Source organism: Aquarana catesbeiana, linkage group LG05 (genome assembly GCF_042186555.1).
Source record: "Aquarana catesbeiana isolate 2022-GZ linkage group LG05, ASM4218655v1, whole genome shotgun sequence".
Taxonomy (NCBI): Eukaryota; Metazoa; Chordata; class Amphibia; order Anura; family Ranidae; genus Aquarana; species Aquarana catesbeiana.
This window is the reverse complement of record NC_133328.1, coordinates 48,651,980-48,668,686: the sequence shown is the minus strand read 5'-3', so window position 1 is coordinate 48,668,686 and position 16,707 is coordinate 48,651,980. Positions and strand designations below refer to the sequence as shown.

Genomic DNA, 16,707 nt, shown 5'->3' with positions numbered 1-16,707 from the left:
GGTCTTATTTTCGGGGAAACGGGGTATATTATTTTTCCTTTATTTGCTATTTTTTCCCCACAAAAGTGGAGTTACCCCTTAAATTACATGTCAACTATAGATCAATTATTCCTATTGGGAGATCGATCAGAAAATAAATTGATCATTTATCGAACTGTGTATGGCCACCATAAAGATGGAAAGAGCAGCTGATCTGTAACCCAGAGAAAAGTGAGTAGACAGGAACTAAAGAACTGACAATCAAATGATAATACATAACATGACAAGCTTTATGCACAGACCCTCGCAAGCAAGAAAAAGAGTCAGTACAACATGAACGGCCATGACATCATAACTACCGACAAACTAGAATCCGCCACATTTATTTAGAAATGTGTTTTCGGCTGACAGGTCCACTTTTACGTGGTTGGTATTTCACATTTTGTGCATAATAAAAGAAAAGCTATAAAAATAAAGGCTTTTCTCAGCAATTCTATTTACTCTTCACACTAAGAAAACAAATGTTCTAATTTTGTCTGCATATAAGGTCAGTTTTTTCTATCATTGCACAGGCTATCAGGAAAAAAAAGCCTTTTATTGTTTCTCAGGATTAAAAAAAAAATTCTGTCTGCAGAAGATGCCCAGCAGCCAGATTTGGTAAAAAGAATCCTCTAAGAAGAAAAATTGTATTTTTAAATAATGAGGGCTAATTTTTAAAAGGGCAGTGCGGTAATAAATCCCAAACGGTAAATGTATTATGTTGTAGCTTACCAATCATTAGATGTGGTGGCTGCATCAGTTTTCTTTCTGTTTTCACCTGGTGATTTGGCCAGTAAAACACCTCCTGTATTAGTGAGACACTACTCTGGATAAATGAGCACAGGAGGTACCGCTGACTGCAGCATTGTCAGTCTGGGGGAGGGGAGTGATAAATGTATTAGCAGGTTTAGAACAAATTGAAGCCAAACTCCAGCTCACACTTTATAAGCTACAGCAAACAGCCAATCACAGCCATTGAGTCAATTAGAAGATGGTGGGGGCGGGGCTGAGCCGCGGCTCTGTGTGTGAATGGACACTCAGAGCTGCAGGTCAGGAGCTTAGGTGCCCCCATAGCAAGCTGCTTGCTGTGGGGGCACCAGGCAGGAGGGAGGAGCCAAGAGCACAGGACTGGGACCCGAGAAGAGGAGGATCTGAGCTGCTCTGTGCAAAACCATTACACAGAGCAGGTAAGTATAACATGTTTGTTATCAGGTTTTTGTTTTTTAAACAAGACTTTAAACAAGACTTTAATATCGCTTTAAGTAAAAAGAAAAAAAAAAAGTTTTTAATTGTTAAAAATTTAAGTTACACCCACATAGAATCCCCCCCCCACACACACACACATATATGCACAAACGTAAACGCATGCTCAGTTTTAACTTCAGCAAGTCATCTTCACCATGTCTAGACGCCTAAATACATTGAGTTGCTGCCATGTGATTGGCTGATTAGCAATTTGTGTTACCAAGCAATTGAACAGGTGTACCTAATAAAATGGCCAGTGAATGTATATATATTTGTGGCTTCAATTGTTCCTTGACAACTATCCCATTCCCCAAGTGTAGAAGATGCTACAGTCACATTGCCTCCCCCTCTTGAACTGTTATGGCAGGCGAACAAAACAGTCCATGATGTCAGATGTCCCCTTGGAGCTAATGGGTCTGCTGGTATTAGAGCCTCAGGTTTTCTTTGCCAACTATCTGATTGCCCTAGTGTAGAAGATACCCCAGTCATGTTGCCTTCTCTGCTGGCACTGCTAAGACAGGCAACTGACCAGTCCATAGGATGCATTAAGATAAAATCAAAAACCTTCTTCCTTTAGAACCACTTTAATTACATTGGCTTGATGTTTGGGGTTGTTTTCTTGTTTTCCTCCCAATAAATTTGGGGCCAATCACACGCTTCCCTGATGGTGTGGCATGATGGATAATAATCTGCCTGTATTTCTCAGCATTGAGGACACCATTGATCCTGACCAAATCTCCAACTCTATTTGCAGAAATGCAGCCCCAAACTTGCCAGGAGCCTCCACCATGCTTCACTGTTACCTGCAGACACACATTATTGTACCGCTCTCCAGCCCTTTGAGAACAAACTTCCTCCTGCTACAGCCAAACATTTCCCATTTCGACTCATCAGCCCAGAGTACCTGTTGCCATTTTCCTGCACCCCAGTTCCTATGTTTTTGTGCATAGTTGAGTTGCTTAGCCTTATTTCCACGTTGGAGGTATGGCTTTTTGGCGACACTTCTTCCATGAAGAGCACTTGTGGCCAGACTTCTCTGGACAGTAGATGGGTGTATCTGGGTCCCACTGGTTACCACCAGTTCTGTGCTGATAGCACTGCTGGACATCTTCCAATGTCGAAGGGAACCAAGCACGATGTGTCTTTCATCTGCTGGATTAAGTTTCCTTGGCCAACCACTGCGTCTACGGTCCTCAACGTTGCCCATTTCTTTGTGCTTCTTCAAAAGAGCTTGAACAACACATCTTGAAACCCCAGTCTGCTGTAAAATCTTTGGGAGAGGCCTTGCTGATGCAGTATAATTACCTTGTGTCTTGTTACTGCGCTTAGTCTTGCCATGGTGTATGACCTGTGACATGAAACTGTCTTTCACAACCTCACCTTAGTAGCAGAGTTTGGCTGTTCCTCATGCAGTTTTAAACCTCCTACACAGCTGTTTCTGTTTCAGTTGATGACTGTGTTTTAACCCACATATGTAGTTGATGATCATTAACACCTGGTATAATTGGTTAATCGTACACCTGACTGTAATCCTACAAAATCTGTGACTTTGTGCAAGTGTATAAAGTGTGCAAGTGTGTAAGAATTGATGCTGGTTTGAATCCAAAGGCTAGTTACACCAAATGTTGATTCGATTTAGATTTTTCTTCGGTACGCTCACTTTGCATTTTTTTAATTTATAAAAATAAACCATTACATTATATATTTTTAAAGCATTCTTTACAGCATTTCTTCACACCTGCCTAAAACTTTAGCACAGTTCTTTAGATACGGTATATATTTATAGCAAAAATCCAAAACGGGTTGCAGAGTATATATAATTTATTTAACAATCTAACAAAAACATGTAACACATCGGCAACAGTTTTGGGCAATAAGTCCTCGTTGGCCTGACAAAGGTCATATTGCCCGAAACTGTTGCCAATGTTTTTGTAATTTATTCTTGGATTCTTAAATAAATGATATATACGCTGCGACCCCTTTTGGATTATTACTATATAGTGAGTCTGGAAGGCAAGGCTCTTGTTGCTGGCATTATTTGCATCAGCTGCAGGTGCTGTTGACCTCTTTCTCTATCTATCTATCTATAGTGCATCCAGAAAGTATTCAGTGCACCTCACATTTTGTTATGTTACAGTTTTATTCCAAAATGGATTAAATTCCTTTTTTTTCCTTAAAATTCTACAAACAATACCCCATAATGACAACATGAAAGAAGTTTGTTTGAAATATTTGCAAATTCATTAAAAATAAAAAACAAAAAATCCCATGTACATAAGTATTCACAGCCTTTGCCATGACACTCAAAATTGAGCTCAGGTGCCTCCTGTTTCCACTGATCATTCTTGAGATGTTTCTACAACCTGATTGGAGTCCCCCTGTGATAAATTAAATTGACTGGACATGATTTGGAAAGGCACACACCTGTCTATATAAGGTCCCACAGTTAAAAGTGCATGTCAGAGCACAAACCAAGCCATGAAGTCCAAGGAATTGTCTGTAGACCTCCGAGACAGGATTGTATCGATGCGCAGATCTGGTAAAGGGTACATAAATTTTTGCAGCATGGAAGATCCCAATGAGCACAGTGGCCTCCATCATCTGTAAATGGAAGAAGTTTGGAACCACCGGGACTCTTTCTAGAGCGGGCCGCCCAGCCAAACTGAGCAATCGGTGGAGAAGGGCTTTAGTCAGGGAGGTGACCAAGAACCAGATGGTCATTCTGACAGAGCTCCAGCATTTCTCTGTGAAGAGAGGAGAACCTTCCAGAAGAACAACCATCGATGCAATACTCCACCAATCAGGCCTGTATGGTAGAATGGCTGACGGAAGACACTCATCAGTAAAAGGAACATGACAGCCCACCTGGAGTTTGCCAAACGGCACCTGAAGGACTCTCAGACCATGACAAACAAAATTCTCTGGTCTGATGAAACAAAGAATAAACTCTTTGGCCTGAATGGCAAGCATCATGTCTGGAGGAAACCAGGCACTGCTCATCACTTGGCCAATACCATCCCTACAGTGAAGCATGGTGGTGGCAGCATGGGGGGGCAGGGGATGTTTTTAAGTGTCAGGAACTGGGAGACTAGTCAGGATCGTGGGCAAGATGACTGCAGCAATGTACAGAGACATCCTTGAGCGCTCTGGACCTCAGACTGGGGTGAAGGTTTATCTTCCAACAGGACAACAACCCTAAGCACAAAGCCAAGATAACAAAGGAGTGGCTACGGGACAACTCTGTGAATGTCCTTGAGTGGCCCAGCCAGAGCCAAGATTTGAACCCGATTGAACATCTCTGGAGAGATCTGAAAATGGCTGTGCAGCGACGCTCCCCATCCAACCTGAGGAGGCCCTGCAACTAACCCTTAAGAGATCCTGCAAAGCAGAATGGGAGAAACTGCCCGAAAATAGGTGTGCCAAGCTTGTAGCATCATACTCAAAAAGACTTGAGGCTGTAATTGGTGCCATTTGGTAATTGGAGTCATGGGATGTTTTTTGTTTTCTATTTTTAATAAATTTGCAAACATTTCAAACAAACTTCTTTCACGTTGTCATTATGGGGTACAAGCGGCATTCCAAGGGAGACTAAGCGGGATTATCCTATTCTGATTACGCATGGTGATCACCAGGTGCCAGGCATAGTCACCATACAATGTGAGTGTATCATAGTTGTACTACTATTTGTTTTAACACATTATGGTTTTACACTATGGGAGCCCCCTCTGTTATTTATCTCCCTCTCCACTTAGAACACATCATCTAGGGGTTACATATCCCCACAAAGCGCAAGCGACCATCCTAGCGATAGGTGGTCAAAGTGTAAGGGTGAGTGTAAATCCACGTGGGGCACGTCTGTCTGCACATTGAATATTGGAGCACCTTTAACTTGAATTCGCACGATCACTTTATTTCACAGAGTGGGACTATTCACTGAATTACTTTGATCAAATTTTGAACTGTTTTTGATTCACCGAGTGATGTTCATCGTGTTTGGAATATATACTAGCCAAGCGCAGTGTTTAACCATTTTATACCCATTGTGACGCCAGCTAGCTCACATTCACACTGCTGCTGGCAACTAATATTGATTATCACTGATTTATTTATTGTTTCTTTGGCGCAACGGTTTTTCTTCTTTTTTCATTATGGGGTATTGTTTGTAGAATTTTGATGAAAATAATACATTTCATCCATTTTGGAATAAGGCTGTAACATAACAAAATGTGGAAAAAGTGAAGCACTGTGAATACTATCTATCTATCTATCTATCTATCTATCTATCTATCTATCTATCTATCTATCTATCTATCTATCTATCTATCTATCTATCTATCTATCTATCTATCTATCTATTATCAATACATGTATATTTATATATAAAAAGAGAACATCTTCTATAAAGGGCGGGCTGAAAACTATTCCTCTGTAGTTCTATTTAGCAGGAAATGGCAGATTTAGTCTTCAGTATCGGTGGGTATTGATCACAGTCACTTGCTGTGAATAGGTAAAATAAACAGGAGTGTGACCTAGATACAGTTTGATATTAGCCGTGTGAGCAGACGCAGGATATATAGGGAGGGATGAAGGGAAAGGCAGCAGAAACATCTTACAACACCACTTTCAGAACTGCCTTTCCATCGCTTTGACTTGTAAACCAACAAAAAAATAAAAGTTAGGCCTCATTCACAACGGCATTCCTGCGTTTAGCTTTTCTAAAGGCAGAAGCAATCATCTGGAAAGTATGTACAATTTGTGTGCTTCCCAGATGACTTTTCCTGTTTTTAGATATTCCTGCTTTAAAACAGGTTTCAGGTTTAGGTTAACTGTTGTCATCCTGGACGCACAGAATTCTACTTTCTCCAAAAACAGCCAAACTGCTGCACCTAAACACAGGTAAACGCACAGTGTGAATGGCACCATTGAGAAATCATTACCTGCATTTCTATGCATTCAGAAATACATATAAACGCAGGTTTGACAGCGCCAGTGTGAATGAGGCCTAATGCCCCGTACACACGATCGGACTTTCGGACAACAAAACCGTGGATTTTTGTTCGAAGGCTCCAACTTTTCTTGCATACACACGGTCACACAAATGTTGGCCAACAATTACAAATGTGGGAACTCGGTGACGTGCGACGAGCCAATAAAAAGGAAGTTCAACAGCCATTGCGGCTCCTTCTGCTTGATTCCGAGCATGCGTGAACTTTTGTGCGACGGACTTGTTGTGTACACACGATCAGAAAGTCCAACAACAAAATTTGTTGGCGGAAAATTTGAGAACCTGCTAGCCAACATTTGTTGGCGCAAAGTCAGCAAACAAATGTTCGATGGAGCATACACACGGTCAGACTTTCCGCCAACAAGCTCACATCCAACATTTGTTGTCGGAAAATCCGATCGTGTGTACGGGGCATTAATGTGAGTCTGCTCCAACCATTATGTCGCGTACACACGGTCGGACTTTACGGCAGACTTTGCCCGGCGGACTTTTCGACGGACTTTACAACAGACTTTCCGAATGAACGGGCTTGTCTACACACAATCCACCAAAGTCCGTCGAATTCGTACGTGATGACGTATGACCGGACTAAAATAAGGAAGTTCATAGCCAGTAGCCAATAGCTGCCCTAGCGTGGCTTTTTGTCCGTCGAACTAGCATACAGACGAGCGGACTTTTCGACCGGACTCGAGTTCGAAGGATAGATTTAAAACATGTTTTAATCTAAGTCCGTCCAACTTTTTGAGCAAACAAAGTCCGCTGGAGCCCACACACGATCGAATTGTTCGAAGAAATCCCGTCCGCCTGGCAAAGTCTGCCATAAAGTCCGCTCGTGTGTATGCGGCATTAGACATTGCTGAAAGCCGCTTCAAATCCTTTTTATTGATCCTTTTAATACTAGTATCATGCAATATTTTTTGTCACGATTAGCGCCTAAGTGTCTTGTTTTTTAAAAAAATCTATAACAAAAAAAAAATTCCTCTTTTTATTTAATATTTACTTATTATTTATTTGTTTTTTTCTTTTATTGCTCCATATCTTACTGCATTACATGCATTGGATATTTGTATTTTCCATTTGATGTAATTCTTGATTTTTCTATGGTTAACGGAAATGAATAACAATTTCTATAAAAAAAAAAAAAAAAAAAATGTCACATTTATTCACAAGTGTCATTACAGCTCAAATCCAGATAATCAGATCACAGCCGCAATACATACGTGTGAATCTTGTAGCTGTCAAAGGATGTGTAATTGTCAGTCGCTTATGTAATCCAGCACTCGCCCCAGCCTGTGATTGGACAATGAAGGCGGACACCAGGACAGGAAGTTGAAGGAAATCTATGGACTGGGACAAAAAAACAACAACAAATGTTCCAATCATTCCACAGTTCAAATTACATTTAGTTAAATTGGAATTTTTTTTTTTTTTTTTTAATGTAGCGGTATCCTCTAAAGGGCCACTGAATGATGATGATTTAAAGCGGAACTCCACCCAAAAGGGGAAGTTCCACTTTAAGGCCTCCTCTACAGCTTTCTTTGACATTTGGCTTTTTTTTTTTTGGCAATCTGACTGGTCCCCCCCCCCCCTTTCCCCGCAGTCTTCTGGGAGACGTCACAGGTCCTAGAAGACTGCAGGACCACTCACAATGTGCATGCACAGTGGGCACCCAGGCATGAAGCCGCAAGCTGTCACAGCCAGTTGCCCACAGTTAAGATGGAGTCACCGAAGACGGTCCCCAGCACTCCCTAGGGTGAGTACAGCACTGGATCCTGGTACAGGTAAGTGTCTGATTATTAAAAGTCAGCAGCTACAGTTTTTGTAGCTGCTGACCTTTAATTTTTAGAAAACCAACTGGAGCTCCTCTTCAATATTACAAGAGCACAGTCACTGTAGACTTCCTGATGGCTGCAGCATAGATAATGATAATGACTGGAGTTCTCCCTCTCTAATGCAGAGGCTGCCAGCACACACAGAGCACAGTCCAGGCACATTGACACAAGAAACAATCTAGAGGATGTCTTTTTTATGATTTATTACTGAAACTTGTAGAGGGTGTAGGATGGTATGGGATACTCTATGACCACTAACAATAACAAGAGGACACTTCTCTATGTTGCAATCTCCAGAGACAAATCTTTTACTAAACTTCAGAGTGCAGTTCTCCCACTAGGTCAGAGGAAGGCACTCCTTAGAAGAGGAACTACTTGGCTCAGCTATCCCAATAGTACACAGTCACCAGGATCTTGTAGTAAAGTCAGTACTCACGAATGCTAGGAGAGCAGTTGTGCCCATTCAGCTTCTTCCAGATGCTTTTTAGTAAGACTGTGTGGACTGGATCCTTTAGATGAAGTCTCGGGTTATCAGGGGCACCTCCATGTGTAACTCCCCCCGCTCTGCCACAGGCAGGACCTCAATAAACAACAGCTTGAATCAGTAAATAGGCTTAAAGTGACTGTAAGGGTTCATTTTTTTTTTTAAAATAACAAACATATCATACTTACCTCCACTGTGTAGCTCGTTTTGCACAGAGTGGCCCTGAACATCCTCTTCTGGGGTCCCTCTCATGGCTCCTCCCCACATCAGATAACCCCCTGGGAGAAACGCTGTCCCGGGGGGGTTACCTTGTGGGCGCGATCCTGAGTCCAGCATTCGGCGTCCATAGAGGCCGAATGCAGGACTCGGACCCGCCCCCAGCGCCCGCTCATTGGATTTGATTGACAGCAGTGGGAGCCAATGGCTGCGCTGCTATCAATCTATCCAATCAAGAGCCGAGAACCCCGGGCAGAGAGACAGCGCGTCCCCGTGGGTCAAGTTCTAGGGCTCAGGTAAGTAAAACGGGGGGAGGGGGCTGGGGGGCCGGTCACTGCCAGGTGTTTTTTCACCTTAATGCATAGGATGCATTAAGGTGAAAAAACACGTAGGTTTACAACCCCTTTAAAAGGAGGTAGCCTTCCCCCACCCAGACAGATGGAATCCCTTGAACAGTGAGACCCTGCTGTTCTAAAGCTCAGACTATTTATGTGCTCCTCGGCCCCCTTCTGGGCCCATCTCTCCAGGGATTGGCTGCAGCACCATAACGATTCATGCTGCCCATTTGCCTTGCTCCACTTCCTTTGTTCTATAAATCTCAAGAAGGCAGGGGAAAGCAATCAGCCTGTGAAATGCAGAACAGCCAAAAGAAATCAACTACTGTTCCAATGATTACAGAAGAGACAAACATAACTAAATCTACTTAACATCCTAGCAACCTAACTAGGAGGGTGTTACATCTAATTTTTAAAGCTGTCGGTTTTGCTATTTTCATATGTATGATAAAAAAAAACAGTGTTTGCAGTTTTAATGGACAGCTATTACAAAAATATTGCATTCTGATAACCTTATGCAGTTAATACATGTAATGATCTCAGTAGTAGAGTAACATATGCCAAGCCATGAGCTTGAGCTGAACCCTTCACTCTCTGGACGTACTACGTAACTATTGAAACAGATAAGCTGCAATTCAATTTGCTTATATCCCCAGTCAATGTGCTATTAAGTTTTAATAAAATGTTTTTTTTATTTTCTTTACATATCTTATATAAACTCAGTGACATCATCACTGGGTCTCTTTGCTTCATGAATTGCAGGCAGATCATGGCAGGTGGGAGGGGCTGGCAGGCTGTTGTACATAGTTTCCTGAAAACACCACAGCACCCCGCCCCAGTACTTCTCTCAATAGCCCTCATTTCTGATGTAAGCAGTGGGCTGGCTCTTGGGACGAGTTATACAGAATGCCTTGATAGGGGAAGGCCAGTCTGAAGGAGTGGGTGTTCCTAGATGGGCTTCATTTGCATGCACACTGCCCTAGCAATGCCCATATGTGATGCTGAGCCTCTGTGATTGAAATGACCAAATCCAAGTAATGAATGGGCAGGCCAGAGACAGTAAGGCTGGGGGCAAAAGAGCCAGATCAGTGGTCTTCAAACTTTCTAAACAAAGGGCCAGTTTACTTTCCTTCAAACTTTAGGGGTGCCAGACTATGGCCAGAGGGAAAAGAAAATGTCCTGGAACAATGCCCCATGATTGGTATTAGGGGGAGTAATAGTGTCCCATCATTGATATCAATGGGAGGAATAGTGCCTCATCATTGGTGTCAGCGGGAGGAATAGTGCCCCATCGTTGAGATCAAAGGGAGGAATAGTGCCCCATTCATGGTGTCAGTGGGAGGAATGGTGCCCCATCCTTGGTGTCAGTGGGAGGAATAGTGCCCCATCATTGGTGTCAGTGGGATGAATAGTGCCCCATCATTGTTGTCAGTGGGAGGAATAGTGCCCCATCATTGGCATCAGTGGGAGGAATAGTGCCTCATCCTTGGTGTCAGTGGGAAGAGTGCCCCATCATTGGTGTCAGTGGGAGGAATAGTGCCCCATCATTGGTGTCAGTGGGAGGAATAGTGCCTCATCATTGGTGTCAGTGGGAGGAATAGTGCCCCATCATTGGCATCAGTGGGAGGAATAGTGCCTCATCCTTGGTGTCAGTGGGAAGAGTGCTCCATCATTGGTGTCAGTGGGAGGAATAGTGCCCCATCATTGGTGTCAGTGGGAGGAATAGTGCCTCATCATTGGTGTCAGTGGTTAGAGTGTCCCATCATTGGTGTCAGTGGGAAGAGTGCCCTATTATTGGTGTAACTGGGAGCAATAGTGCTGTATCAATGGTGCCAATGGGAGTAATAGTGACCCATCATTGGTGTCAGTAAGAGAAATAGCGCCCTTTTGTTGGTATCAATGGGAGAAATAAGGACCCATCATTGCTATTAATGGAAGGAATAGTGTGTCATAGTTGGTGTCAGTGAGAGGACTAGTGCCCCATTGTCTGTATCAGTGGCAGGAACTATGCCCCACTGTTGCTGACAGTGGAGGGAATAAGGCGCCAAGGGCCGGATAAAAGCCCCGGCCGCAGTTTGGAGACCACTGAACTAGATGATGCAGCTTCTTATGCACATTGTGAGAAGCTCAGAGTGTGCAGTTTTGGTGCAGGAGAAGAGCCTGTACCACTGTGCAAGGCTGAAGGTAAGGCTGGAGTTCAGCTTTAATCTCTCTGGTATGAATAAGGCACCATGTACGCCATCTCTAATAACAACTGACTAAAAGAAGACAAATTGGCTTGATTGCCAGCTCCTTTGGCAGTCGCTGTGTGCAGTCTTCTTCATGTTAAGCTGTCTCTTGGCATTGAAACCACTTTTACAGACATGTGAATGATTCAGCTTTGTTTTTCTCTTGTTCAGGTCCGAGCCAGCGCCATCGCTCAGGACGCGGACCAGAACTACGACTACGCCAGCAACAGCGTGGTCCTACATCTAGAGCCGGGTGACGAGGTCTATATCAAGCTGGACGGTGGAAAAGCCCACGGGGGCAATAACAACAAATATAGCACATTCTCTGGATTTATCATCTATGCCGACTGAGGATACCTCAATTTCTGGAATAAACTATTTGACTATTTTGAACTTCTGCAGGCCCTGTTGTGATGAACTCCACGGGCTGCTGACTATAGTGGCGAAAAAAGACGCTTAATCAATATGGGGACCATGCGCACTCTGGAGATCCACTGCTACCTGAGTAACGCCTCGAAAAACATCAAAATATCCAATCAAATATATCCATATATGTTGTACAAGTTACACAGATGTGTCACCCCCTCCTTACCGCCAAAGCCAAATTTCCTTGTCTGTGCCTGTGTGAATGAAATCCTACACAGTAAAGTTTTTGTATATAAAAAAAAAAAGACAAAAAAAAAAATCCCCCCTCCCCCCAAGTATATATCAATCTATATCCTATATCTTCGCTGTTATAGCCATCTGTCAGCTTTGAACTTTCGGACCTGCCTGCCATTGGTAATGCTTGGAGTGGACTAGGTGTTTGGTGGAAGAATGGTCTTCCGGCTCTGTTCTGCAATAATAAGAGATGCTGGATGATGGTGTGTTAGCTTCAGAGACTATACCTAATATAAGCACAGTAACAACTCTGAATATCGGTGGTAAAAAAAAAAAAACACTTAAACCTGAAAAAAAGATGGTTATTGGTTGCACATAAAACCATAAAACTATTGTATATTCTGTCAGACTTATTTTAAAATGCATATATAAATGAAATTAAAAGTGGCTAAATTTGTTCATATAAAGTTTATATTTAATACCGAATAAGGACATTGTATTTAATTCTGTTGTTCTAATTAATTTTCTGCGTTTCTAATCGCAGACCTGTTACATCTGTATCTCTAAACGGATACTTTTCATGCTAGGTATACGTACATTGAAGCCTCATACACACGGTACGATTGTTGGCAGGGGATTGTCTGTTGACAGACTGTTGTCCTAAAATCTGACCGTTAGTACGCTCCTTCTGACAATTGTTGTCCAACTTTCGGACAACAAATGTTGCATGACAGGCTAGTAAATTTTCGGCGGACAGCGGTTTGACATAAGATTTTCGTATGGTCAGTACACAAATCCGTCACACAAAAGTTGAAAGTACAAACACGCATGCTCAGAATCAATGTTCACCAAACACGAAATTAGCAGAAGGGGTCCAAAGGGTGGCGCTCAAGAGCTGAAATTCCTCGTAGTACGTCACTATGTTCATGTTGTTGACCGACAATTTGTGTAACATTAGTATGCAAGACAAGATCCTGGCACACACCCGATTGACAAAAATCAGACGCTCGGTTGGCCAACAGTCGTGTGTACAAGGCTTAAGGCTCAGTTCACACTGCCGCGACTTGGGATCCGACTTGTGAGACTCCAAGTTGAGTGACATGTGAAATCCCGTGTTAGTCAAGAGAGTTGTCTTAATTAGCACTACTAACCTCGCTCCGACTTTAGAAAAGGTTCCTGCACTACTTCAAGGCGACTTCTATCCAACTTGTGCCCATAGATTTTAATGGAAGTTGCCTCTAAATCCAATCCTCATCTTAAAGCGGAGTTCAACCCACGTTTGGATCTCTACATCATTTGCTTCAGACCTTGATATACACATTGCAATGGCTACCCCCCCCCCCCCCCCCCACCGCCTTTATATTGTTTACAAGGCTTTCAGCACTTTCTGTCTCTTTCATCTGCGGCTATGTGCACAATATCCGGCTGCGCTCTGGCTCCTCGGAGGTATTTGTCATAATTCCCAGGAGTCAGTAGGAATCTCCAATTCTCATACACGTTAGATCACGAGAGAAGTTTCCTGCGCTGCGAGATGTGGACAATGCGCATGCGCAAAATCCGGCGGCGCATGCTAGTTATTCAGCAGCACCGTATCCGGAAGAGTATACTAGTGGGCTTCACATGCCCACAAGCAAGATAGAACAGCGCTACAGAGAGAAATATAAGCTTAGTTTTATAAATAAAATAAGAAATTTAGCGGCGCTATAAATGAGATCAGTGATTGCAGCATTACATTAGGATGATACTAACAAATGCCTTTAGAAAAAAAATTGTAATAAGTCGGTGGAACTCTGCTTTAATTGATGTGATTTGGAACCGACAGTACAGGAAGATTTCCCAGGCATTTACTGAAGTTGCTGCAAAGTTGCCTTGAAGTTGCTTGGCAAAGTCTTGACAAATTTCAGGTTCCGGCACTGTGAACCGCCTCTAAAGGGCCTATTTATAAAACATTTGTTGGATGAATGCCACAGGCATTTGTACAGGGTGTAGACATTTTCCCCGTATTTTCTGTAATAGATTCATTCCTATGATCATCAGCTCTTTCTAGTGAACAAAATGTGGTATAGTTTTCTAAAATCCCTCAATGAGAAAATGTACTGCACTTTGGCCTCTAGGTGGAGATGATGATCGTAGCCATTAATCTATTACAGGAAATACAACTTTTTGTTACACTCCCATCACAATATGGAGGGGTGGATTTACTAAAACTGGAAAGTGCAAAATCTGGTGCAGCTCTGCATGGTAGCCAATCAGCTTTTAACTTCAGCTTGTTCAATTAAAGTGGAACTTTATCCATAACAAACTTGATAAAAAAATAATGTTCTTTAGCAAGTAACATGCATTCCAAAATGGAAAATTTTATCAAATACCGTATATTTCCTTTCCTAACGCCAAACCATGGCAGTATACTAGTGATAGTGTTACGCGACTATTCCCTCAGGACCAGTGAATAGCATAAAAAAAGGACTAGTTAGCTGCCCCCCCCCCCCCCCCATTCTTTGTAACAAGCTACATACCGAAACGTACAGGGTGGGTCCGTATGTTGCCATGGTTTGGTGCCAGGAAAGGAAAATTACGGTAAGTATTTGATACAATTTTCCATTTTCTTGACGCCAACATGGCAGCATACTAGTGATAAATAACTAGCTGACAGGGTGAGTTCTACTTGCCAAACCAATCTTCTGATTAGGATGGCACAGAGGACTGAATAGTCCTTCCTACAAAGTCCCCTGATGACAAGGCATCTGGGTCTACTCCATAAAGTTGTATGCTGGGGTGACCATGATACCTCTCTACAGATGGACACCATAGATGCTCTCGAATGTGCTGCCTATGAGGCTGCAACCGCTCTTATAGAGTGCGCCACTGACGGAGGTTCACGACCCCTTGTCCTATATGCACAACCAAGCCTGCTAGAGTCCAGGCAGTAACCTCTTTTCCTTGATGATTTCCAGCTGGAATGAAAAAAGGTTTATTAGATGACCTGAAAGGAGCAATTGTGGACAGGTACTTCTTTTAAGTTCTGAAAATGACCAGTTTGTGTGACTTCACTGTGTGGTGTTCTGGAAAGTTAGGCAATGTTCAGATGTCTGTTAAATAGAGGGCTGTTACTTTTGCTACTTTTGATGCAAGATGATCTACAAGACCCAACTCTACTCCTTCTGGAAAGAAAAACAATATTTTTTTTTGAAGCTCCTAGAGCTTGAATCTCAGACAACCTTCTGCCTAAAGTTCTTGCAATAGATCATGCCTTGTAGGTAATGGCCCAAACTGAACACTGCTCTGTTGGAACAAATGGGTGAACTGACATGAGATCCAGCAACACCAATAGATCTCTTTTCCTTGGTGACCGAATCCTCGTGACTGCCTTCAAAAGTTGTGCAAACTGAAGGATTCTTGGCCTCGATTAAATTTGTTATTGCCGATTAGGGATGAGCCGAACACCCCCCGGTTCGGTTCGCACCAGAACCCGCGAACGGACCGAAAGTTCGCACGAACGTTAGAACCCCATTGACGTCTATGGGACTCGAACGTTCGAAATCAAAAGTGCTCATTTTAAAGGCTAATTTGCATGGTATTGTCCTAAAAAGGGTTTGGGGACCCGGGTCCTACCCCAGGGGACATGTATCAATGCAAAAAAAACTTTTAAAAACGGCCGTTTTTTCGGGAGCAGTGATTTTAATGATGCTTAAAGTAAAAAAAAAAAAAGTGAAATATTCCTTTAAATATCGTACCTGGGGGGTGTCTATAGTATGCCTGTAAAGTGACGCGTGTTTCCCATGTTTAGAACAGTCCCTGCACCAAATGTCATTTTTAAAGGAAAAAATCTCATTTAAAACTGCTTGCGGGTTTAATGTCATGTCGGGTCATGGCAATATGGATGAAAATCAGTGAGACAAACGGCATGGGTACCCCCCAGTCCATTACCAGGCCCTTTGGGTCTTGTATGGATATTAAGGGGAACCCCGCACCCAAATTAAAATAAGGAAAGGTGTGGGGCCACCAGGCCCTATATACTCTGAACAGCAGTATACAGGCGGTGCAAACAAGACAGGGACTGTAGGTTTGTTGTTAAGTAGAATCTGTTTGTAATTTTGAACATTTTTAACGTGTTTAGCTCCAGCCAAAAAATCTTTTCTAAGCTTTTTGGAAAACATAGGGAAGGGTTATCACCCCTGTGACATTTGTTTTGCTGTCTTTCCTCCTCTTCAGAAGATTTCACCTCACTTTTTTGTCCCAATGAAAAATGTTTTTTGAAAATTTGGGTTTTTTTGTGGAACAAGGATTGGAAAGCATCAGTGGAAAGGAGAAATTGTTTTCCCATATTAACTCTTACAGGAGAGAATTTCCCTTCCTAGGGGTAGATTTCATCTCACTTCCTGTTGTCTCCTTCCGTTTGCAAGTAGGAGTCGTTTGTAAGTTAGATGTTTGAAAGTAGGGTCCTGCCCTATATACTCAGCAGAAATTTGGGCCTTAGGTGTTGCTGTGGCCACAACACTGTAAGCCCTCACAGGGCCCTGCTGTGAAATATTAGATCAAGAATTGTAATTACATGCCCCTGTTGAACAGGAGCTGAAAAATTAGGCCTTAGGCACTGGTGCCACAACACTGCAACCCCTCACAGACACTCTAGTTGGAACGCAGGAACGAGCCCTGCTGCAAAGTATTGCTTCAAAAATTGTAATTACACGCCCCTGTTAGACAGGGGCAGAAAAATTGGGCCTTAGGCACTGGTGCTGGTGCC

The 16,707-nt window shown here is 42.8% G+C and overlaps 1 protein-coding gene across 1 annotated transcript in view; it reads left to right on the top strand.

Annotated features, from left to right (window-relative positions):
- C1QL3 (complement C1q like 3) overlaps window positions 1-12,432 on the top strand; it is a 76,118-nt gene extending 63,686 nt beyond the window's left edge. Inside the window, exon 2 of the mRNA XM_073629709.1 lies at window positions 11,535-12,432. Within this exon, the coding sequence (XP_073485810.1) occupies window positions 11,535-11,714 (180 nt within the window). The 3' untranslated portion in view covers window positions 11,715-12,432. The remainder of the gene's footprint in view (window positions 1-11,534) is intronic.
- The last annotated feature ends 4,275 nt before the right edge of the window (window positions 12,433-16,707 follow it).